The sequence below is a fragment of the Anomalospiza imberbis genome, chromosome 29 (genome assembly GCF_031753505.1).
Source record: "Anomalospiza imberbis isolate Cuckoo-Finch-1a 21T00152 chromosome 29, ASM3175350v1, whole genome shotgun sequence".
Classification (NCBI taxonomy): domain Eukaryota; kingdom Metazoa; phylum Chordata; class Aves; order Passeriformes; family Viduidae; genus Anomalospiza; species Anomalospiza imberbis.
Window position 1 is genome coordinate 1,908,770 of NC_089709.1, and position 23,838 is coordinate 1,932,607.

The 23,838-nt window shown below is 55.7% G+C and overlaps 1 protein-coding gene across 1 annotated transcript; it reads right to left on the reverse strand.

Annotated features, from left to right (window-relative positions):
* Nucleotides 1–88: 88 nt before the first annotated feature.
* Nucleotides 89–23,140, reverse strand: LMNA (lamin A/C). Its single transcript, XM_068175093.1, has 12 exons — nucleotides 22,639–23,140; nucleotides 6,893–7,049; nucleotides 6,587–6,712; nucleotides 6,320–6,490; nucleotides 6,094–6,219; nucleotides 5,782–6,002; nucleotides 5,486–5,690; nucleotides 5,247–5,354; nucleotides 4,968–5,087; nucleotides 4,792–4,887; nucleotides 2,141–2,392; nucleotides 89–1,460 (listed from the first exon to the last, which is right to left on the reverse strand). Exons 1-12 carry the CDS (start codon nucleotides 22,986–22,988, stop codon nucleotides 1,428–1,430), a joined length of 1,965 nt encoding a protein of 654 aa, XP_068031194.1. The 5' UTR covers nucleotides 22,989–23,140; the 3' UTR covers nucleotides 89–1,427.
* Nucleotides 23,141–23,838: the final 698 nt, after the last annotated feature.

A 23,838-nucleotide genomic window follows, 5' to 3' on the forward strand; every position in this document is an offset into this window, starting at 1 on the left:
AGAGATCCCTGGGGGTCCCTTTGCTGTTGGCGGGGGCAGCACAGCACCCCCAAATCCCCCTGGACAGCAATGATGACAGCACACAGCATGGGAAGGGTTCAGCTGTATTTTGACTCTGGAAGAAAATACAGGCAGTAATACAGAAGCTTTGCAAGCACAGATACATACACGACCTCCCCAAAACCCACTGGAGTGGGGAGCTTGTCCTGGCACCTTCTCCAGCCCCACCCCTCTGCTGCACCTGAGGTCAGGCGGGGCTGCAGGCATTTCCCAATCAAGGCAAAAAGGCAAGAGATCTGCCAGTGGCTGGATGGACTCTTGCCAAGGGGGAAGCTGCACCTATCAGACCCCAAAATCCACCTCACTCGAACAAAAAGCCTTCCTAGGTGCTTTCCTGGCAAACCAACTCTGACCTGGACTGAGCATCTTTCTCTTAATCCCTGAAACAGCTCCTGAGCTCTGGCCACCAGAGACGAGCCCGAAAAACCGCAGCTTAGGAAAAGTGGGGTGAACCCCTCTGGATGCAGTGGCTCTCAAAGAGGGGCCCTGGGGGGCCCCACTGGGGCTGAGCTTGCAGGACCGAGGTCCATCCCATCACCCCAGCTGTCAAATCCATCTGGTCCCAAAACGCAGCTCCGGTCTTTTCACCTCCCCATCTCCATCTCCACTCAGCTGGGGTCCAGTGGGGCTCCCAGCCCGGCCCCCACCTCAGCTAAGGCACAACTCGGCTGATTAAGAAAAAGGGCAAGAGGTGCCTGGGATGGGGAATATGGGGAATACAGTACATAGAGCACGGGAGTGCAGCGGGCAGGGGGCTGGGGAGGGGGCAATGGCCACAGAGAGACGTGGGCATCGCCCGCGAGCTGCCAGGAGCCCCCGCGCCAGCACCGCCAGGAATCACAATCCAAAAAAAGACAGAAAAAGGGGAATTTTGGCTTCAGATCCCAAGAAAAAGGGTTGTAAAGGCACTGTGCTCCACTTGAGACAGGACAGCAGCCCCTGTGGCACGCAGTTCCAGTGGGTATGGCTGCGCTTCTCCCTGTCCTACGTAAAAAGCTTTGGCAAAAAAGGTACAATCTAAGGAGCATTTCAACTACAAACTCCTCCTGCATGGCTGCTCTGTAAACACAGTTCTTTGCTGTCTTTGGCTGAAGTTCTAAAAATATTTGAAGCTGAAAAGCTATTTTTTGGTTTGGTTTTTTTAATATAGAAATAGATTTTTTTCTTTACAAAAAAAATCAAAGCATCTTTTAGCACTTTTAATATATATATATATAAAATTCCTGCTATAGAAAACAAACAAAAAAAAAAACAACCTTGGTTTTTGATATCTTGTTTTTTTTAAGGGAAAAAAAAATCTGTTGCTTTGGGAAAAAAAAACAAACCTAGCTGGAGACAGGCAGGAACCACAGGAATGCGCCATGGAATTACATGATGCTGCAGTTCTGCACAGCCTGAGCCTGGGAGGGAGAAAGAAAAAGAAGAGAGTTAAGAAGACCCCAGTGTCACCATCCATTTGCTCTGACTACAAAGTGTCCAGTGGGATCCTTTGGATGCCCACAGTGCCCCCAGGCTCTCCTCCATCCTGGCCCTTGGGGTGTGATAAATAAATCCTCCCAAGCTGGGGTGTTCATAGTTCCAAAATTTGAGAATTATTGGTAGGTGATACATGAGGATTGTAACATCGACTGAGAGTATCAATATAGAATATATTGTATATTAATCTAATATATAGATAGAAAATATATATCCACGTGCTGAAATATTCACATAACCAGCATGAACACTTAGCTGCAGTGGAATGAGTGATGTGGAGGATGGGGAATGCTCTGGGGCGCCAAGGGGGCTGAGTGTAAGACGGAATGGGGTGTGAAGCTGCAATGGCCACAACCCTTTCCAATCCCTCTCAGAACCCCCTATCCTTTATAAAGATGGATATAAAGGATATATCCATCCCATCCCATCCATCCCAGTGCGAGCCCAAAGAGGAAGAGGAAGAGCAGGGAGACAAGAGGTGGGAGGGGACAGCACCCTTGCAGCATTGCAGGGAAAGGACAGTGCCAGGTGGAGACCCAGCAGCACTGGGCCAGCCGGCAGTGCAGTGCCAGGGACTGGACAATGGCCTGGGAACGGCACTGACCTGCCTGCGGGGGCTGGAGTTCCCCAGGAGGTAGTTCCTGGACACCAGGCTGTCCCCCAGGCCGATGCCAGAGTCGCCCATGCTGCGGTAGCTGCGGGTGACGGTCACGCTGGAGGTGGACGAGCCCGAGGACATGGTGTTGATGCCGGCGTTCTGGGTGCCCGACTTGTCGGCCGGCTGGCCACACGTGCCACAGACCACCGTGCGGGAGCGCAGGTTGTATTCACCGGGGTCCCCAGAGCCACTGCAGCCCTACACACAGGGGGGACAGACAAAACGGCCTCAAGCCCCTGCCGCAGCATCTGTCGGAGTCCAGAACATCCCTCTGGCTTCTCTAGATGTCTCGAGACCCTGGTAGGGAGCTCAGGAACCTTGGCAGCAAGTCAAAAACACCTGTGGCTTCGATTCTAGCCCATGGGAGAGGCTACCAACCTTATATAAAGAATTACAAACCAAAAGAGCTCGAGTAGTGTAATAAGGGGATTAACACAGAGTGAAAAAGTAGAATTTTGGGTTTTTTTAGAATGTAATTCAGGGGTACAAGATGGAAGAATCTAGGCGTGCCCTAGCCTTTTCTTCCTTCTTCTTGTCCTCCATGTCTCAGTGTGATAGTGACACTTTTCTATTAGTCTAAGATAGGGACACACTGTCCAACATAGATTTGAGGTATTAGTACAAGAACTGTAAACATGGTACACGTAATTTTAGGTATATAATGTGGGAGACGCCCGAAGCTCGCAGCAGACTGCCATGGCTTCTGTACTAGCTAGACCTCGGCGGGTCAGAAAGAAAATATTTTAGATAAGAAGAAATAAACAACCTTGAAAACTCAACTTCACGCCTTCCAGACGTCTTCTTTGACCGCCGAGCTAAGGAAAAAGGACTTCCACACTGCTGGAGTCTTACCGACCCGACCCCGACAAGCATCCTCTGTGCAGAGCCCCTGAGGATGGTGGCAGCAGCGGTGTGACCCAGGAGAGCTCTTCACACTAGGCCCTGAAGAGAGTCTGACTCACCTGTCCTCTCCATCACGTGGTTTAAAACTAATAAAATAGAACCCTTATTTTTGTGTTTCTAATCCCAGGTGACTGGGGCCAGCACGCTGCCAGTGGGCCCTGAGCTTACACCCTGAGCTCTCTGCACATGGGAGACACCTGAACTGTGCTCCTGAAAACATCCTCTTCCTCACCACTTTGTAAGCTGGCAGCTTTCCAATGAGAAGTTTGCTCTTGGAAAGGATTCAGCCTCCAGAGGAATGGGCAGCAGTGGCTGCAGGAGCTTGGCTCTTCTGTCCAGGGATGGTCAATATAGAAGAGAATCACAGAATCATGGAATGGTTTGGGTTGGAATGGACTTGAAAGCTCATCTCGTTCCAGCTTCCTGCCATGGGCAGGACATCTTCCACTAATCCAGGTTGCTCTAAGCCCTGTCCAACTTGGCCTTGAACACTTCCAGGATGGGGATGGGGCAGCCACAGCTTTCCTGGGTAACCCATGCCAGGGCCTCACCTCCCTCACAGGGAACAATTTCCTTCCAGTATCCCATCTAACTCTGCCCTCTAACTGTCAGTGGGAAGCCATTCTCCCGTGTCCTGTCGCTCCATGCCCTTGTCCAAAGTTCCTCTCCAGCTGTCTTGGAGTCCCTTTAGGCCTTGGAAGGAGTTCTAAGGTCTCCCTGATATCTTCTTTCCTCCAGGCTGCTTCCACCTCCTCCAGCCTGCCTCCAGAGCAGAGAGACTCCAGCCCTCAGAGCATCTTCATGGCTACTTCTGGACTTGCTTCAGCAATTCTGCGTCCTTCTTGTGCTGGGGGCCCAAGAACTGGACCCTGCACTGCAGGTGGGTCTCACAAAGGCAGAGTAGAGGAGGACAATCCACCAGCTCAACGTGCTGATATCAATCTCAGCACAGCTCTTCAGATCCAGAGAACTCAAAGGGCAGTGGATGATGGATGCCCCATTTTGCTCCTGCAGAGCTCTGCAGGTGACATCCAGAAGATCTTCCACCCTCGCTGAGGCACGGCTTGGCCATGATGGCACCTCTCTGCACGTGATTCCTGCGGGCATCTCGTGTGCAGGACACACATCCCCTGCACACGATGTGTGTCCTGCTGGGGGGTGCTGGGCTGCAGCCAGGGATGCTTCTCAGGGAGAAGTGGCTGCAGCTCTGCTCCTGGCATGCTGCCTGCTCTCTGCCCACTGCCTGCTGCTCCTCCTGGTGCATATTTCAGCTCCGTATGGGGAAAGATGGGCTGAGAGGAAGGACAAAGCCACCTCTGGATTTGTTCCAGCACCCTCATGAAGCAGAGAGGACAGAGCAGCTGCTGACAAGAAGTGTCATCCATCAACTTCCCACCATCCTATCCTCCAAGCAATGCTCAGCCTCCCTCTGACTCTTCTGGCCCTTTTCATGGCACGTCAGGGTTCCTTAGGGTTGGAGACAACTTCCAGTAAGGTCTTCAGAGCTTTTTTAGTGAGCAGCAATCTCTTCCAGATGCCAGAGGTCTGTTGGCTTCTCTCATACAGTTGTTTCCACAGCAGCTTCCCCACTGCCTTCTCCTCTATGCCTGATCTTGCCTGATGCTGAGCTCCCTCCCACCCTGCCTGAAGCTGCACCCCCTCGGAACCAGCGGCATCCCCAGCGCTCTACTCACATGGTGGTGGCGGTGGTGGATGCTCATTTCATCATCGTCCTCATCCTCATCATCGTTGATGATCACAGTACGGACCAGTTTCCGCATGGCCACCTCCTGCAGGGGACAGGGGGTGAGTTGGGACGTTCAGTGCCAGCCACCCTCCTCCCCGTGCCAGAGCTGCCATCGGCTCTCACCTCCCCGTTGGAGTTGATGAGGGCTGTGCGCAGGCTGTCCCCGGAGCCCCAGCTGCTCTGGGTTTTCCACACCAAATTACTGGGGGGGCTGTGGGTCGCTCCAGCTCCCGAGGCCCAGATCTAGGGAAAAAAAAACAGGAGAAAAGTGACTTCTCTGGTCTGCAGACTCCACAGCCTGGGGATGGGGGTCTATCACCACAAAAAGCCACACACCAACCATGTAAGTGGCCTGGCAGGGTTTGGGATCTTGCCTGGATCCTCCACCAGGCAGTGACTCACCGTGACCACCTGGCCAGCCTTCAGGGTGAACTTCGGGGGGAAGCGGTAGGTAATGGGGGGATCGTCCCCATTTTGCCGCTTGATCTGCCAGTTGCCCATCGCCTGGTCCTGTGAGAGAGCAGCAACCCTCAGAACCCTGGTTCCTCTCCAACTTGTCCCATTCACCTCCTGCCCGTAGGGTGAAGCAGGGCTGAACCTCACCCCAGGGACTCTAGGGATCTCCCCGAAGGCAAACTCACCTCGTTGGACTTGTTCCTGAGACGGACGAACTTGCCCTCCAAGTCCACCTCCTCCACGCCAACACGGCCACTGGTCCGGGCATGGTGGGAGAAGCTGGTCCGGCTCTCACTGTCCTCCAGCTTCCGCTTCTTGGAGGAGCCTGGGGTGGACAGGTGGCTTCGGGATGCACCTTTGTGGGATGAAGGGCTGGGGGACAGCCTCAGCCTGGCAGGGGGAGAAGAGGAGATGAAGCCAGTGAGGACACAAGGGCTGGGACCCGCTCAGCCCAGAGCTGGGCACAGCACCCTGTGCTCACCGCTCCTCCTCGCCCTCCAGCAGCTTGCGGTAGGCGTTGATCTCCATATCCAGAGCCAGCTTGATGTCCAGCAGCTCCTGGTACTCATCCAGCTGCTGCTGCATGCGTGCCCGCATCTCGGCCATCTCCCGCTCCTTGTCGGACAGCAGGCGCCGGTTGGTCTCGCGTTCCCTGGCCAGAATATCCTCCAGATCGTGCAGCTTCGCCTCCTTGGCAGCCAGCTGTGGGGAGGGCAGGTGAGGGTGGGCCACTCCACCCGGGACCATCCCCAGGAGGGGACCATCCCCAGGGCACCCTTTGGTCTCAACTCACCTGCTTCTGCAGCTGGCTGACTTCTGAGGAGAGGTTGTCAATGCGGATGCGGGTCTGCTGCAGCTCCTCATGGGCAGCGCCCACCATGTTGCTGTTCCTCTCAGCTGACTGCTTGGCATTCTCCAGCTGGGGGGCAGGACAGGGGGATCAGCATCTCAGCACCCACAGCCCACCCGTGCTCTTTGGGGCTGAAGGGAGAGGAGAGCGCTGTGGGGAAGCTGCTCACCTTCGCCCCATAGGTTTTCTCCAGTTCCTCCTTGTACAGCCTGATCTGGGCTTCATGCTGGCTCCTCAGCTCCTGCAGGGCCTCAGAGAGCTTGCTCTCAAACTCCCGCTGCCGCCCGTTGTCGATCTCCACCAGCCGGGTTTCGTGGCGCCGCTTGGTCTCCCGCAGCTCCTGGGGACAGCAGGGGACACTGTGTCACCTCAGGGAAGGGACACAACACACCTAGTGGGGGTGATGCCAGCCCCAGGGCAGCACGTCACAGCTCACCTCGCTGTAGATGTTCTTCTGGAATTCAAGCTCTTCCTTCAGGGTCTGCAGCCGGTTCTCAGCATCCACGCGGCGCAGCATCTCATCCTGCAGCTGCTTCTTGGCTTCGCCCAAGGCACTTTCCAGCTGGCAGGGAATCGAGAAGGACCATCACAGTGGGCTCTGGGCACTGCACCTGGCATGGCTGGGGACCCACCACCCAACTGCATCCACAGCCCCTGGCACAGCGGGGACCGGGCAGCCCCAGGCTGGGGGGTAAAAAGGGATCCCTGGGTCAGTCTGGGAGACACAGCTGCCACTGCTCACCTTGGCCACCTGTCCCCTCAGGTCCCGCACTTCATTTTCCAGATTCCTCTTCTCCCCCAGGGCCGTGGAGAGCGCAGCCTCCTTGGAATTAAGCAAAGCCTCCACATCCTTAAGGCGTGCCTGGGCAGTCAGCAGGTCCCCTTCCTTCTTGGCATTCCTGCAGGGCAAAGGGTGGCACAGGTGAGTGGCACAGCAGGAATAATCATAGTCATCAAGAAATGATGGAATTGTTTTGGTTCAAAGGGACCTTAAAGCTCATCTAGTTCCACACCCTGCCATGGGCAGGGACATCTTCCACTAGACCAGGTTGCTCCAAGCTCCATCCAGCCTGGCCTGGAACACCTCCAGGGATCCAGGGGCAGTCACAGCTACTCTGGGCAACCTGTGCCAGGGCCTCCCCACCCTCACAGAGAAGAATTTCTTCCCAATATCCCACCTAACCCTGCCCTCTGGCAGGGGGGAAGACATTCCCCCTTGTCCTGTCACTCCAGACCCTTGTCTGAAGTCCCTCTCAAAATTTTCTAGTCCCTTTAAGTACTGAAAGGGACTCTAAGGTCTTGTCAAGCTTCTCATCCACCAAAACCTCCAAGTTCTTCTCCTCAGGGCTGTTCTCAGAAAAGCCTGTGCACTGTACCCCGAGCACAATGAGTGTCACTCCTGTCCCCCTCTGACCACTCCCAAAAGGGCCTCACTGCTGTCCCTAACAACCACCCACCACGGGGACCAGCACATCCCAGCCACCCGGCACACCCAGCCCTCGCTGGGATCCCAGCAAGCGGGAAGGGCTGGCAATGACTGGCAGAGCAGGAGGAGTGTCAGGGTGCAGCAGCCACGTGCAATCTGCACGCCACGGCACGGCGAGAGACCAGGCTGGGGCAGGAGTGGCACCGTGCGGCGTGCCGGGATGCAGGGCAGGATGGTGGCACACCGCCGCACGTCGTGCTGCGGCACAGTTGGTACAGCATGACAGCGATCTGCACTGTGATGGCAGAGGCCACCATGCATGGGACAGTCAGATGTGCTAGCACGGCACGGCATGGAGTGACACGGGGCTGGATGGTGGAGCAGCAGCTGGGGAGGAGCTGAAACGGCCCCATAGCCGGTGTTGCCCACGTCAGGTGGCCAGGCAGAGGAGTCTGTGGCACCCTGCCAGTGCCAAGAGCTCCATGCCTCTCCTGGAGCACCAGGGGCTGGGGACTGCACTGCTGCGGCTGTGCCTCGCCATGAGCTCAGCTGGTGCTCAGTGGATGCAGAGCTGTGGTGCCTCAGCCCCTCAGTCTGACCTCTGGCATCACCATCCACCATCCTGGCCCCCCTCTCCTTTTCCAGCCCTCTGCCAGCAGGTCAAAGCCGCTCCTCACAGACCCACCGTGTGACCGGGGAATCCGATCTGCCTGCGCCACCAAAACGCAGCCTGAAGCTATTTTGGTAGGTCCTATAAAAAGAAAAGACCCAACGGCCCCCCAGCAGCCGCCAAGCCCGCGGTGGGACTGTCACCCCACCTCTCTCAAAACGGGGTGCGGGACCGGCAGGGGTGGAACGGCCCGAGGAGCGGCTCGGAGCCCCTCGCCGCGGGCGAGCACAGCCGGCAGCGAGGCACGCCCGGGGCCGGGAGGGCGCGCCCGAGCCGAGACATCGCGGTCACAAATACAGGGAGCGGCTGCGGCACTCAGCCCATCCCAGGGCACCGGCAACGGGACCCACGAGCGGCAGGGACGGCGTTTCCAGACTCGCAGATGCGGGATTTGGGAGCTCCTGGATTGGCCAGCAGCAGATTTTCCAGCATTTCTTTTTTGTTTCCTGACCCGACCAGCATGGAGAAGTTATTCTGTTATTTTGGAGATTAAAGGAAAGGTTTCAAAATCCCAGGCTACTGTTTTTAAGTGCAAACCTGCCTTCAAATCCCAGGCTATTCCATGTTAAAAGAGCAGGAATTCCACTTAAGGACAGTTAAAAAAAAAAAAAAACACACAAAAACAATTCCTACACGTACAGTAACGAAATTCAGAATCACTTAAAGTGCTGCTGTCAGGAAAAGCAGAGCCCAAGCGCCTCTGGGAATCCAGAAGCAGCTTGCAGACTTTTTCTTGGAAGTGAGTGAAGATCTGTCTTCTGCCTTTCTTTCAATTTCTGAAAGCTCCTTTCCCAGCCCAGAACACTCTTAATTGTGGTGTAAAGGGCTCAGTGTAGCATGTTGGATCTGTAATGAATTCTAGAATTCATGGTCGGATTTTCATATTTTAATGTTTGGGGCTCTCAGGTAAGAAGGTCTCAATGATATGCACAGAGTATGATTTCATAGTCCATAAATCCCATAAAATAGCCTCTTTTATGTCTAAATAGCATTTGAGCAGTCTAGAGAATTTGGAATTTAGCCCACAGCGGAATAACTGACCAAGAAATGCTGCTGGCCCCCTTTTCCCGGGGAACCGCAGTCTCACTTGCCCGAGAGCTGCTGCTGGAGCTCTGTGCTGGGTCCTTCCTGTTCAACCCACTCCTTTCGTGCCAGTGACTCATAAGACAAGAATGCCAACTGGGAGCGGGTCCGAGGCTCCAAGGCTCGCTGAGTTTTCCCATCTGGCCCTGGCTCAGCCCCGTGGCCAGCGTGGCCACCCCAGCACTGCCCTTCCTGACCGAGGGAAGTGCCGTGTGACTCCTGCTCATCCCTGGGGTTTGCTGCTGCTCTTTGCTTGCCGTGCCGGCTGTGGAGGTTCGGGTGCAGCTGGAGGACACTGGCTCGTTGGGATGGGGCTCCAGCACGACCTGGATGGTGTATGACTCTTTCAAGAGACAGCAGTTCCATTGACCAGTGACAAATGGAAGGAAAAATGCTGAGGGTTCCACTCGTGTCTGCAGCAGATTCGCCCTCTCCTGGGACCAGAAGTGTCCAGGCTTCTGGGCATCAACACCTGCAAGTCCCCATAGTAAATCCCAAACGGCTCAAGGACAAATCCCTTTTCCTTAGAAGCCTCCTGTGCTCAGCTCTGGATTCCATGTGAGGAGGAGAGCCAGAAGCTTGGAGCTCACCAGCCACGGGACTGAGCTGGGAGTGGTTCTGCCAGAGGGAGGAGGGTGAGACAAATCCTCTCCTGTCCTCTGTTCTGGGGGGTCCAGCGGTTGGCAGAATTCGGCTCCCTGGGGCCTGAGCATTTGGCCCATGTTCCTTCCAGACACACCCTGACCCCGGATGTGGCAGCAGTGTCTGGATTAAGGTATCAGCACACAGGTGAGTCCTCTCTGGCCTTGGGGACCCCCATCCCACTGCTTCACGCTGGCCCTGTTGATCCCTGCTCCAGCCCAGCCAAGGTTTGAGTTTTCCCTTCTCCTGCCCTCAGGTCCTGCCTTTATTCCCGGGAAGCCTCACAGGCTCCAGCTGGCGCTGGGCTAAAAATAAAAATTTCCATGGCAGCTGTGTCACTCCCCCTTCCCTGGAGAGGAGGACGAAGACAGACCTTCCTCCTCCTCCTCCCCAGAAGGTTTCACTGGCCTCCCCATCCTGCCTACTAGAGCCTACAAGATCCCAAATTCCCCAGTGAAAAGGGAGGCAGATACTCATTCTGGAGGGCTGGGTGCCTCCAAATCCCACAGGATTTGATCCCCTGTGCTGCAAGAGCCACAGGTGAAAACAATCCAAGAGGAGAAAAAACAACACGGGCATCAAACCCTCAAGAAACAAATGTCTCAAGAGAAAAGATGGAGGGAAAAGGGGCCTCAAGACATTTTATTTTTAGCTTTTAAAAGCAGGAAGAAGGAAAAAAAAAAAGATTGAAAATTGCAGCTGAGCTGCCAGAAAACTCAAATGTTAATGGAAAGTTGGATCTGCTCTGGCTGTGCTCAGCACAGACAGACGCGAGGCTGCGAAGTCGACGCGATGGATTCAGAGAGGGCTCAGGGACAGCCCTGCAGAGCAGCATCTGCTACTGCTCCCCCCTTCTCTGCCCCAAAACCCCAGCCAGGAAACCTGGCAGGTCTGGGCACTCCCTCTGGAAAAGTCAAGACAGGACAGAGTCGTCAGAGCTTGTTGGAACAGCTCCAGGCATGAGCCCACCAGGCTGCTGGAAAGGTGCCAACCCTCTCTGAGATGCCAGAGCCCACTCAAATGCATTTTTAGGAAACACTCTTTGGTTTCCCTCTCCACTATTAATCCCCACAAGTGTTCCTGAAGCATGGGCAGCACTGGAAGAGGACCAATGAGTGGGATGGAGCTCGTAGAGGCGCAGGCGTTCCCCTCCTTCCCTGCCTCCAAATTGCAGCTGCCCCACCCTGGGAAAGGTGCCAACTCAGGGAACTCGTCGGCTCCTGCCCCATCCATAAAACTTTATGGACGTCTGCAAATCCCCGCAGACTGCAGGTCTCAGTCCCACCTAGCTGCCAGGGGCCAGAGCTCCTGGCTATCCCAGAAAAGGCTTTGACACGTTTACAGCTTGGGAACCCGAGGCAGGAGTGGCAGCGTGTGCCCATGGAAGTCTCGGATTGCTGGGAGGACCAAGGAAATCTGCTTTGCTCCACCTTGGGCAGGCTGCTGTCCATGCTGCCTGCAGTGCCAGGGATCTGTCCCAGGATCACCACCCCATCCCAGGGATGGTTCCCCAGTCCCAGGGGTTGTTTCTCCATCAAGGATTGTTCCCCCACCCCAGGGAGCAGGGACAGGCAGCAGGGACAGCACGAGGAGAGGCGGACCTGGAAAACCTCTGCAGTGGGGCAATGGGAATGTGGCAAAGCTGCTTCTCCCAGCTTCTGACTCATCTGTGCCGCAGCACCTCTGCCAAATCACCAGGATAAACACGGGCTGGTCTCCTAGCAGGGGAGCTGGAAATAGCCAGCATGATGTATAGCAAGGACAGTGTCTGCACAGAGCCAGCATCCTGTGGGGCACCAGAGGCAGCCGGGGATGCCAGCACATGCACACGTGCATGGAAACAGCTTCCACATCTGGCATCAGTGGTGCCAAAGACCCTTCCTGATGCCAGGGTCAGTGCTAGCCCCGCCACACGCTCCTGATACACTCATGACATGCTCAACCATAGGGCTGAGGGGCTTGTCCAGCTCCACGTGGCCCCAGTGGAGCAAAACCAGCACATTGGCATCTCCCAGGAGGTGGGCTTCCCCTCCTGGAATTGGGATCTGGCCTCTCCTTGCACCCTTAAAATGAACCAAAACTGCTGCTTCATTGGGAACCAGGAAAAAGCCTTTTGGGGGAGGCAAACAGACCCCCCTGTCTAGGATTCCCCAAATCCAAGATGTTCCTGTCCCTCCACAGCTCCCATCACCAGGAGCACTGCTGGGAGCTGTGGGTGCACACACACTGGAGTGTGATGGAACCTGACCATACTGACACCGCCAGGAATCAGCCACACACATCCCCCTGGAGGTTTGAGAAGCTTTTCTCCTGCTGGATGCACCAGAGCAAAGACCTGTCACCCTTCAGCCTCCCCTCTTGTCACAGGAGAAACAGCCACGCGCTGCTTAAGGGCTCAAAGCACATTTCTGAGAACAGATAGCGTATTAATTGCTCAGAATTAACAATGCTGCAGCTCGGTGCTGGCTGGGGAGCCCCAGTGTCCTCACTCCCTGTCCAGGCTGTCACGCCAGCTGGTGACTCACCCCAGCCTGCACCAGCAGCTCGGAATGGAAATCCCAAGTCACCAACTGACGCTGCTGTTTGGGCTGAGTCCCCCATAGTAACAGGCCAGCCCGTGGTTTTGGAGGGCGGGTGGCTTTACCAGAGGGGTTTCAGAGCTAGAAAAGGGGGTTTTGCCCTTTTGCCACGTGGGAGTCACGAGGGAATGGGAAGGATTTGATTTTCCACAGCCCACGCTGTGTTTTTGGGGGAGGTTTGTGTCAGGCATAAATCTGTGCGTCGGCACAGACAAAGGGCAGGACTTATCCTCCATGGACAAGTGTCCCAGCTTGGAGTACGCATCCCAACACCCCAGAGCTGTGTCCGCCAGTGCCTGGCTGCCTGGGAGACCCCCTGCCACCTGTGGGACCCCATCTGCTGCCTGTAGGACCCCCTGTTACCCACGGAACTCCTTTTCCCAGCTGCCTGGGAAAAGCTTTTCCAGGGTGCAGCAAGCCCCAGGAGACAGATGCAAAGAGGATCAGCCACTGGAGTCCCCGGTGCTGGGAGCACAGGGAGGGCAGCAAAATGAGGGCAGGATTTCCCTGTGGGGAATGTCTGCCACCAAACCCCGGGTTACCTGGAACGAGCCTCCAGCCTGGGGTGACACGCAAAGTGCTACCAGCCAAAACTTGATTTAGCAAACCTGGCCCCGTCCCAGGTCTGTCCTGAAGAGCTCAGGAATGACATGGCACTGGGAAAACCTGGCCAGTGTCTGCGCAGGTCCTGAGGGGATGGGCTGAGCCCGGGGTTTCCAGAGGGACGCCAGTTCCTTGCTTGAAAAAACTGCATTTTCCACCGAAAAAAGTCACCAATGCTTGAACAGGCTGCCCAGGGCAGTGGTGGAGTTTCCCCCTTCCTGGAGAGATTTAACAGGCAGCTAGATGTGGCATTTGGGGACACGGGTTAGTGGTGGCCTTGGCAGGGCTGGGGGAACTCAATGATCTTGGAGGGCTTTTGCAACCTAAACTATTATGTGATTCTATCTTTTTATAAACCTGAACATCTCAACTTCTCAGAACACCAAGATCAAACATTGGTCAACCCCACTCACAGCCCAGGCTCAGCACAACCCAAACCCATCCATTCCAAACATGCCAGCCTGCCTTTTCCTAGCTTCCCATGAAATCTTGAAGTGGGTTATCTAAAAGACATTTGATGGCCTGGAATCGAATCATCCTAAATATAGATTTAAGCAATAATACCCTTTATCAAGAAAAAGAAACTTGCTAATAAAATCTTGGAATTGAGCTGGAGAGAGGATTTTTTTTGGACACAACTCAAATATGTCAATACACCACCTTCCCTACTGCTCAATTCCACCTTCTGAGGGCAAGATTTCTGTAGAAGAGACACGAGAAAAAAGCTCTGAGATCATGGGATATCCTGAGTTGGAAAGGACCCACAAGGATCATCGATTTCAACTCCTGCACAGGACAGCCCCAGAAATCCCACCATGTGCTTGAGGGTGTTGTCAGCTTGTTTTTCCCAATCCAGAATTTGCTAACAGTTTGCAGTGCTGTCTATTGCTGGGCTAAAGCCAAAGCCTTTGGGAAGAGGAGGGAAGAAGGAAATTCCAAGTTTCATGCCACTACTCTGAACACTCACCATTTTAACAAGTCAGAATTGTACCATTAATATAGTTACATTACACGTAAAGTAATGACAAATTAACAATTAAGTTTTGGACTGGATGAAATTGAAGGAGTTTTGCCCAGCCTTGACTATCTTACTTCAACACAGCAAAAGCCAGCTTTTGAATAATTGGGCTAAAACTTTATGGGAAAGTTGTGGGTTTGTTTGGTTTTGTTTTTTTTTTTTTCCACCTAGAACAGCTCTGAGTGCTGCCCCTCCATGCAAGCCCCAGAACATTCTGTTCACTTCAACCCATCCTTCTCCGGATGAAGGAAAAACGCTGAGCCCGTAAACCACCATCCCAAAGGATGAAGACAAAGCAGAGATTCCCGGTGTTTCCCTGGGAGATTGGGCATGGTGGGAGCTTTACAAAGGAAGTTAAAAACAGGGAACTGAGTCACTTGTGTTAGTCATGTCTTCGGGACCAGGAGCACTGGGGGAAAACAGCCGTAAGCTCCTGTTTAGCTAGGAAATGGCAGCGCAGCCAGGATGTGGAGCAGGGATGCAATCCCAGCCCCAGGAGCAAGGAAACATGCTGCCCACTGTGCAGATGTGGCTGCAGCTCCCTCTCCTCTGCTCACACGTGCAGCTCCTGAGCCCAAAGAGGGGTGGGAAGGGATGAGGAGGTCGCTCTGTTCCTGCTGCATCCTGATCCACAATGGAAACCAGGGCCCTGTGCAAGGTGGGACAAAGCAGAAAGGAGCCAAGAGAGGCAAAACAGGGGATGAGTTCAAGGCCTCCTTTTTCTCTTCCGAAGCAGCAGTAGCTCACCCCATTTTTCATAAATTGGGTACGCAAAGCTTCTTGCCAGCAGCATTTGCTTAAGAAACAAAGCAGGGGATTGTTGGGTCCAGATGCCACACATAGTCCTGGGAACAATAGGGTTTGCTATCCCGGCTCCAGCAGCAGATAAAGGCAGACAAGGTGTTTACATTGCCACAAGGTCTGTTTGCATGTGGCGGTGGCAGCGGGGCTGGGGCAGGCTGCAGTGTTGAGTCACTGCCGGCACCGGCAGCTCCAGCTGGAGTGGCTGTGGGGATGGATATGGATGGGATTCCAGCAGGAAAATGCAGCTCAGCACAGGGATGAGCAGCGACCAAGGTGACTGCCTATGTTTTGCTTCACTGTGCCATGTGCAGAGCTGCCAGCACACCTCTGTCCGCTTTCTCTGCCAGCCTGCGCTGTGCAGGGATGGAGCCCAGACCTGCTTGGCACGTGGGCAGGAAATCAGCACTTCCCCAGAGCGAGGACTGCAGATGTGGTATCCCTAGAAAGCACAGTTTAGCCCCAGCTGCCGCTTGCACAGAACTGCCTGTGAGCAGAGCCACCATGAGATGCTCCAGGCTTCCCACCACATCCCTCCTGCCCAGCCTCACCACCAGGCAAGCCCACGTCCGCTGGCTTTTTGCCCTGGAACTGCACAGCTGAGGCCGGATCGCACAAAGCAGCATCTCTGCCCTGAAAGTGGGGTCCAAACAGCAAAGCACGATGCCCAGGGCTGAGGCTGCTCTCCTCAGGGCTCCCCTTCCCCGCTAAAGCCCACGACACGGAGGCTCAACTTAGCAAACTCGCCCAGTTTCTCCCAGAGCAGCCTGGTGTCCCGCGGGGGAGCATCTCGCACCGCACGGATGCTGCTGGGCTGTGAAAAATTCATGTTTTATGATTGGCTTTTCGCAAATATTAAATTGAATACTATACGTATTATGTTATATTGATTAGAAGTGCTGTATTAACATTTTAATACTATATGTAGTTTTGTAGTTAAAATAGAGCCTATGTATGTGGGGTTTTTTTACCAGCTCAAGCAAGAGATGAGATAATGAAGAAACTCTTCACACAGAGATGCCAGTGATAGGGGCCCATAAAGAATTACTGCCTCCTTATCGGAAAAGACAAACATTCTTCCACCTTCTCTCTGTCTTTATGGAACCACCAGGATTAAGGGGAAGAAGTTGACAAAAACCAGAAAAGTTCTTAATTTGCAAGGAATTTATGCATCATGTATGAGATGTATGAATATGCAACATGCTACTGCTTTTAAAGATTATTCCTTTGTTCACAAGGCATGCTTATCGGGCTTAAGTGCCCGAGAGCATCCGGACGTCCGTAATTCTTTGCTTTTTATTGTCTTGTAATTGTCCTAACTCTAAATTTTCATTACTCTAATTGTACTACTATTTTTATAACCATTTTATGATTATTAAACTTTTAAAATTTTAAAAACCAAGCGATTGGCGTTTATAACACGGGCTATCTGCCATCGCGCCAGGAAGGAAGGGGCAGAGCGCTCAGCCAGCGCTGATCCAGAGCCCCGCCACAGCCACACCGCGAGCAGGGGGCGCCCGGCTCGTCCCAGTGGGGGCTGCCAGCTCAGCGGGGCAACTGGCCACCCCTCAGTGCCGATGGGCACCGGGGCCACGCTTCCTTTGGCCCTTTTTGAAGCCCACATTACGCATCCACAGCAACGGCGTGGATGTTTCTTTGGGCTCACGCGGCTCAGAGGGGGTTTTAGGGAGAAACTGCGTCCTTAAAGTGTTTGTAAATAACCCCAACAAACGGAAAGTTCTTAGCTCCAGTTGAGCACTGCAGCGTGGTGGCACCAAGCTCTGCCTGACCAGGATGGCAGGAGGACGTGTGTGTGCAAAGCAGCAGCCAGAGCAAGTGGCAGGAGATGGCTTTGGTGCAAGAGGGAGGAGAGACCTCTGCTATCCGAACCTTGCTCCTACACAGGTGCTTCTGAGCCACTCACAGCCCCGACACAAAAATTCAACAGCTTCAGGAGAGCCCATGTTTGTTTCTACCCTGGCTCTGCCACCTCTCCGCAGGGACACGGCCCCAACGCCTGCCAGGCGCAACCCCATAATTAAGGAAGGTACAGTGCAGGCAGGGTAGCACCCACCCTGTGTGCTGGGGAACTTTGCCCCTGCTGTTGCTGCAATTCCCAGCTCTACTAACTCATGGAAGGCAGAAATAAAGCACTGGCTGCAGCCTGGGGGACACCCCAAGCCAAGGGCACTTTCACCTTCACTGGGAAAAGGTAACTGGTTTATGACAGAGAACGTGAAATGTTGACTCAGCCTCGCCAGGAACAGAGGTGTCCCAGCCCCAGCTGGGTTTTGTGGTAACTCTGTGGGCTGAGTTCAATGCAGCTCATTCACCAACTTCCACACCCTTTGGCTTTCCCCAGCACCCACAGCCCTGGATCACACCACGGCTCATGGACATGCTGCGACATCCTTCAGGTACAGGAACAAGGAAAAATGTGGGGGTTTTATTATATTCTTATCAAGGACGTGGAGTGACTGGGCAAAGCAGAATGGCTTTGAAGTGAGAGGGCAGATTTAGACGAGGCATTAGGAAGAAACTCTTCCCTGTGAGGGTGGTGAGGCCCTGGCATTGCTCAGAGAAGCTGTGGCTGCCCCATCCCTGGAAGGATTGGGCTTCTCCTGGGTAGCAGAGTGTCTGGCTGTCACACAGATGTCTCTGCAGTCAGGGCTGCAGCTGCCACTGCACCAGGCAGGGCTGAGGGACCATGCCAGCCCCCACAGTTGTTCAGCTTCACACTGGGGATATTCAACCCTGGGCAGGGAGGGGAAGGGAGCAGAGGCAGGTGGGCACCCAGCCCTGACACCATGCTGTGTGATGGCAGCTGTCAACAGAGACAGGTTTTACATGGCACCGGCCTCAGCTGTTTGGGAACGTGCTGAGCTGGTCACAAAGGAACAGGCTCAGCAAACAACCTCACGAAGAGCAGGATGGCGAAACAGGTAATGCAGCCAGCGGTGGGACAGTGGGAGGTGATTCCCAGCTCACCCTGAACCCACTGGGCTGACACTTCCTGGGGAATCCTCCACGACAGCTCTAATTTTGGCCAGAATCAGAGGGAAAACTCTGGTGACTTCCCCTTTTCCTGGTTGCCAGCAGCACAAAAGGAAACTACCCCTCCCAAAGGCCATGAATTCAGCAGAATATGGAGCTGGCAGCCGCCCCACATGTCCCACCCTGGCTGTGTCACCTTCTCTGTCTGCATCCTTGAGCACCACACAGGGGAACTCCCTGTTCTCTGGGCTCCAGAGTGTTGATGGGACTCAGACTCGTGAAGTGACACGTGCAAGGCTGGAAAACACTTGTGGCAGCATGTGAGACTGGGGCAGGCTGGGACGGGCTGTCAGGGATCCAGGATCCCTTCCCACACCAAACTCAGCCCTGATTCTCTTTGCAATCGCTTCTTCTTAATCCCCAGCTCCAAAGATAAAGTCCTTAATTTACCAGATTGGATCCTATCATCCTAAATATATATAAGGCAACAGGATTTCCTCTGACTCCACTCATCCCTGGGAAAAGTGAGGGGATGAGCCATGGCTGGAAGACACTGGCAAACACAGCAGTGGGAACGAGGGCACAAACCAAAAGTGCTGGAGCACGTTTCTCTGCCACAATTTTTCTTGGAAAAAGAGGGGCTGGATGTTTGCACAGGCGAGAATTCCTCTCCACTGGGAACAGCTAATGAAAACCTTTGCCTGGAAGAAACGTTTTGCCACGGAACCCTCCAGCCCTGCAGCGTGCCAGGAGGGCCGGCATGCCCAGCCACCCTGAGCTGCTGGCTGCAGATGTCAGGAGACAACCAATGTGTCCACGGGGCTGGAGATTCAGGGTGGCTGGCGTGTTTAAGAGGGTCCCAGAGGGCCACGGAGGTCTGGATCAGCCCAGCTCTGTGTTGATGACTCCCCTCAAAGCATCCCCAGCTGCACAAGCTGCTCTTTGTTTGCTCCAAAAGGGCAAAGCCTCCTCCCAGCCAAAGCATTCCCTCCCTGGCAGGGATTCCATGAGGCAGATGGGGGAGAAACCCAGGAGCCTGAGGTTTCACCCCACGCAAAATGTTCCAGCACAAGCTCATTGCTGCTGAAGGAAGTGCATGTCCCCCCTCCCCACCCCCACCAGCAGCGCTGAGCCTTAATTCTTTTTCCTCCCTTTTTTCAACTAAACAGGTTTCGTTTACCTGCTCCTGCCTGGAGGGTCACTGCTGAAAAAAGCATGGGGCAAAACCCCCTTGGGCTGGGGGAAGGCTTGTGGAGTTCACCTCCTGGCAGCCCACTGCTGCCTCCCTTGCTCTGCCCTTGGATGAGCTTCCCCCTCCACAACAACGTTTGGGAAACAGGAGATTTGTCCTCATTAGGGCCAGGGATGAGATCTGGGCCCCGGGAGGAGGAGGCGCTGCCAAGGCACTGCCTTAATCACGTTAGGGGCTGCAAGTCAGGAAGGCATTGCTCATCAGCCTGGCACTAACGAGGGCTGGTTCCTGCCTTGGAGAGGGGAGCTGGTCACTGTGTGGCCACCACATGGCCACTCCTTGCCCATGGAGTGTGCACTGAATTCCTCAGGGGTCTCTCCTGGGACTGAAGGTGCCCAAGGGCTGTATTCTACAACCCCTGCGTCCCCTTGCACTGTGGGATGTCTCCCACTTGTGGGATGGGATGAACTCTCATGGAGCACGGCAAGGGCTGTGGCTCTGTTCACCCTGTGAGTCAGAAGCCAGCTTAGGGAGAGGGGGCAATGGGCAGGACCAAGCACAGAGCACCTCTCCAACCTCCATGGAGGTGCCATGCTGGAATCCGGGTGTCCTCCAAGGAGAGGGGACAGAAGCTTGAGGACACCAGGGACAGGGGCATTTCAGACTAGTCCTATGCCTGAGAACAGATGATGCCTCTGTTGCCAGCACCACTGAGTCACCAGGAACCCTCCCCACACCCTCTGCTTCGCCTGAAGCGTGGCTACAGCATAGCCAGAGCTGGGGACACGTGTGGCACCAGGACAGGCAGGATTGCCCACAGGAGTCCCTTGTCCTGGGGCACACCAGTATCAGGCTGCACAGGGCTGAGGGTCCCCGTGCCAAGAGCCAGGTGGGCACTTTGGGAAACCCCTCCTGGATCACGTCTGGAAGCAGCCAAACAGTGGGAAAATCCCACTGGAAACTTTCCCAAGAGAAGAGCAGTTGGCCAGGAGCAGAGGGGTGGCAGGAGGCAGAGGGCAGGCAGCCCAGCTCTTCTCAGACCCTCCTCCACCCATGCAGCTCTTGCACTCATGCTCTGGTACTGGTTAGACTGGTCTCCTGTTTGCACAGCTTGTCCCCCTCCAGCCAGCAGCTCTTTCCCCACCCCAGACGGAGCACCCAGCACCCGGGGCCGTGTCACATCATGCCCTGGCATCCCGGCCCCCCACCCTCCCTCTGTGCTGGCAAGACAACCCCTGCATGAGGCAGCGGCGATGCTGTGGGTGCTGATAACACGGCCCCGGGCGCCTGCCCTGCGGGAGATACCCGGCGCTTCTCCGGGGCTGACGGGCACAGCGAGAGGTGCAGAGGGCTGCCAGTTACTTATTAGCCAAAGTCTCACCGTGTCAAGGACAGTGAAGCGGCCCCAGGGCTGGCCCAAGGGCTCAGGGTGGGCGGGGAGAGCCGGCAGAGCGGGCACATCCCTGCCCAAGCGGATGGCAGGGAGCAGAGCAGCGTCAGAACGGGGCCCTCCTGATCCCGCCAGCAGCTCTGACCCCTCCGCAGGGTTGGGCTCGTGGTTGCCCCACTCCCTCATGCCCTAAAGACTCGGGATACCCCGGTCAAAGTGAGCCCAAGGAGCAACATCGCAGCTCAGCAGCCGATTGTGCTGCTCTCTGAGCAGCCCTGGCACATCAAGCAGATCCCCAGGGACACAAGATGAGCTGCAGCCTCCTTGCAAGGGTTTAGGGGTTGGAGAGCAGCCCTCATACCGCGCCCTAGGAAGAGGAGACAAACCAGAGGCAGGAATGAACAGCAGCGGCTTCCCCCGCATCTCGGCTCTTCCATCTCACCGCCCGTGACTCACAGATGACTCAACTCGGAAACAGCTCTGTCCCCCCGAGCCCCGCGCACCGACCGCTCTCCAAAACCCACCGAAACCCATCTCTCAAGCACAAGCTGCTCTCTGGCAACCCCCGAGAGTCACTGCACTCTTTCAGGGGATTTGTCAGCGCCCGGGAACAGGCACGGCAGCTCCCGGAGCGCAGCCCGTCGCAGGGAAAAAAATCCACATCCGTTTTCCACACGGCCGGCTCCACAGCGCAGCCAGCTCCCCTCCAGCCACGGCTGCGGGCCGGGCATTTTTTCCAGCCCTCGAAAGATCGTGGCCAAGATAGTTTTGGGTTTGCATAAGGGAGAAAAAAAAGCCTTTAGACAGCTCAGCTCCTCCTCTCACCAGCAGCCGGATCCTTGGGATCCGGGAGCAGGGATCTGGCGAGCAGCAAACCGCCTTATCCGAGGACGAAGCTGCAGCAGCGCACGGGAAATAGAAAGCTAAATATAACCCCACACGGCTTTCGGATACGGCTCGAACAGGCAGCACAGTCCCTCCCTCCCAGGTAGAATATTTATGGCATCTGCTAAGGAAGTTAATTTTAGCCTCATTTGGTACAGGCTCAAAACGAGGAGTCCAGAATAAGAGGCAAAAGATCAAATGGAATAAGAGGGGGCTGTCCCGCCACTGCCCAGCCCGAACACGGCTGCGAGCCAAAGCCGATGACGGAAAGGGATCCGCTCGCTCCTTCCTTGGAGCGGCATTCCGGGAATTGAGCGCCACAGGGACACGTCCCGACGCTGCACGGGCTGGCAGAGCCCGGGGGAAGCCCAGTGCCAGCCCCTGCTTGGCCAGCAGTGACATTGGCCAGGGAGCCCCGTGTCCTCAGGGGACCTGTGCTGGCAACCGGTGACAGCCCTGAGGAGGGCAGAGGTACTCAGTGGCAGCAGGGAGGGGTCCACGAGGGGGGCATTTCTGGTGGCAGGGAGGAAAAGAAACGAAGCCGATGGGAAGCGGCTGGAGGAATTCGTGCCTCAATGGGAGCACATCACCCAGCGACAGCTGGTGGGAGGGGGACACGAGTGCTACCTGCACACTTCTTCCCCCCACAGCCAGGGACCCCACAGAGTGGGAGCAGCTTGGCACAGGGAGGGTTAAGGCAAACAAAACCTGGAGCAGGTTCTTTAACCGGTGCCAAAGACAGCAAAGGAAAATAGGACGAGCAGGCGAAATCCGTAGGCAGGACAGAGCCAGCTGGCTGGCACCGCTTCCCGGGCTGTGCCGGAGCGTGTTTAGGAATAGCTCCAGCATGACGAAGGCAGAGGGGCCGCCAGCCCGGCGCTTGCGGCCCGCATAACACGGACCCTACCGGGGGCCCAGGGCATGTCTGCTCAGCCCCTGCCCCAAGCGTCCCCAGCTCTGCTCCCAAATCCCCGCTCCAAGGGCATCCCGGCCAAAGATGGCGCTTGGAAGGACAGCAGGAATGACGAGAGAGCTTCTCTCCTCTTTTGGTCCCTACCACAGACACTCCAGCCCCGGCCAGGCCACGGATTTTTCCTCTCTCTCCCTGCCTCCTCCAGGTCGCTCCTTCTTCCCTCCCGGCTCCCTGCCAAGCATGACGACAGCACCCGTCCCGCTGCAGTCCCCGCCATCCCCAGGGCACTCACCGGGCTTTCAGCTCCTTGTGCTCCTCCCGCACTTTACTGAGCTCCAGCTGCAGCCGAGCTCTCTCCTTGGCCACCGAATCCAAGGTCTTGCGGGCATCCGCCAGCTCCGACTCGTAGGCAGCCTTGATGCCCGAGACCTCGCGGCTCACCACCTCCTCGGACTCGGTGATGCGGAGCCGCAGGCCGGCGTTCTCCAGCTCCAGCGAGCGCACCTTGTCGATGTACACGGCCAAGCGGTCATTGAGCTCCTGCAGGTCCTCCTTCTCCTGCAGCCGGGTGATGCGTGTGGGGGACAAGGGGGTCCCCGAAGCCCCGCTGCGGGTGCTCCTTTTCTGCGAAGGCGTCGCCATGGGGTCCGGCGTCGAGGCGAAGGGCACGGCTCAGGTCACGGCGCGATGTCCCACGCCACCCGCCCAGCTGTCGCGGCAGCTCCCGGTGTCTGAGTGACTTGCTTATATCCCAGCTGGGCTGTTCACTGGGAGGAGGAGCTGAGAGGCGGCGGCGGGTGGAGTTATCCAAAACATGGGTGGAGACAAGTCGCATCAGTCCCAGCCCTTCCTTAGGAAAGGCTGGGAAAATATCCCTGGGTAAAGGGGCCTTGGGAAGGCGTCTCTGGGGACACAGTCCGGGGAAACCCCTTTCCACACGCTTTTCTAGGGCGATTCCCACGACAGAGGCTGCACTGCAGACTGGGAGTGTCAGGGAAAAGGGCACCTTGAGGGGGGCTGAAGTGAGGGGGTGCAGCCAGGGACCCCCAGGACCCTTGGGCTGAGCACCTCCAGGAGGTTGCTGTCCCACAGGACAGGGCAGGCAGCATCTCAGCAGGGCATGGGGGGTCCTGGCACACCCACAGGCTGCACAGGACCCTGAGGTACCTGAAACTCTGGGGTCCAGGGACCCAAATACAGCCCCCAAATACAGTCCCCAAACACCCTGGTCTGGGCTCCCCTGAATCCTGAGGCATCCCACACAAAGAGCTCTGGGACACTAAAGAATGCCCCCACGCACCTACCCACTTCCCTGCACTGGTTTTGCCCAGTTCTCTCAGCACTGGTATTCCCCATTTCCCAGCTCTCCTCAGTGCCAGCTGTGCCAGTTTGTACCTCCCCAAATTCTGAGCACCAGTTGAGCTCCCACCCCAATTCCCTGCCCTGTTTCCTATTCCCCTGCCTCCCAGTCCTCTCCAGTCCCACTCAACCA

Bases quoted from the DNA above. Each gene is read 5' to 3' on its own strand.
- LMNA (XM_068175093.1), bottom strand. From the start codon at position 22,988: ATGGCGACGCCTTCGCAGAAAAGGAGCACCCGCAGCGGGGCTTCGGGG. The intron at 7,050-22,638 runs GTGAGTGCCCTG...TTTGCCCTGCAG, and splicing joins CACAAGGAGCTGAAAGCCCG to GAATGCCAAGAAGGAAGGGG. The intron at 6,713-6,892 runs GTGAGCAGTGGC...ATTCCCTGCCAG, and splicing joins TGAGGGGACAGGTGGCCAAG to CTGGAAAGTGCCTTGGGCGA.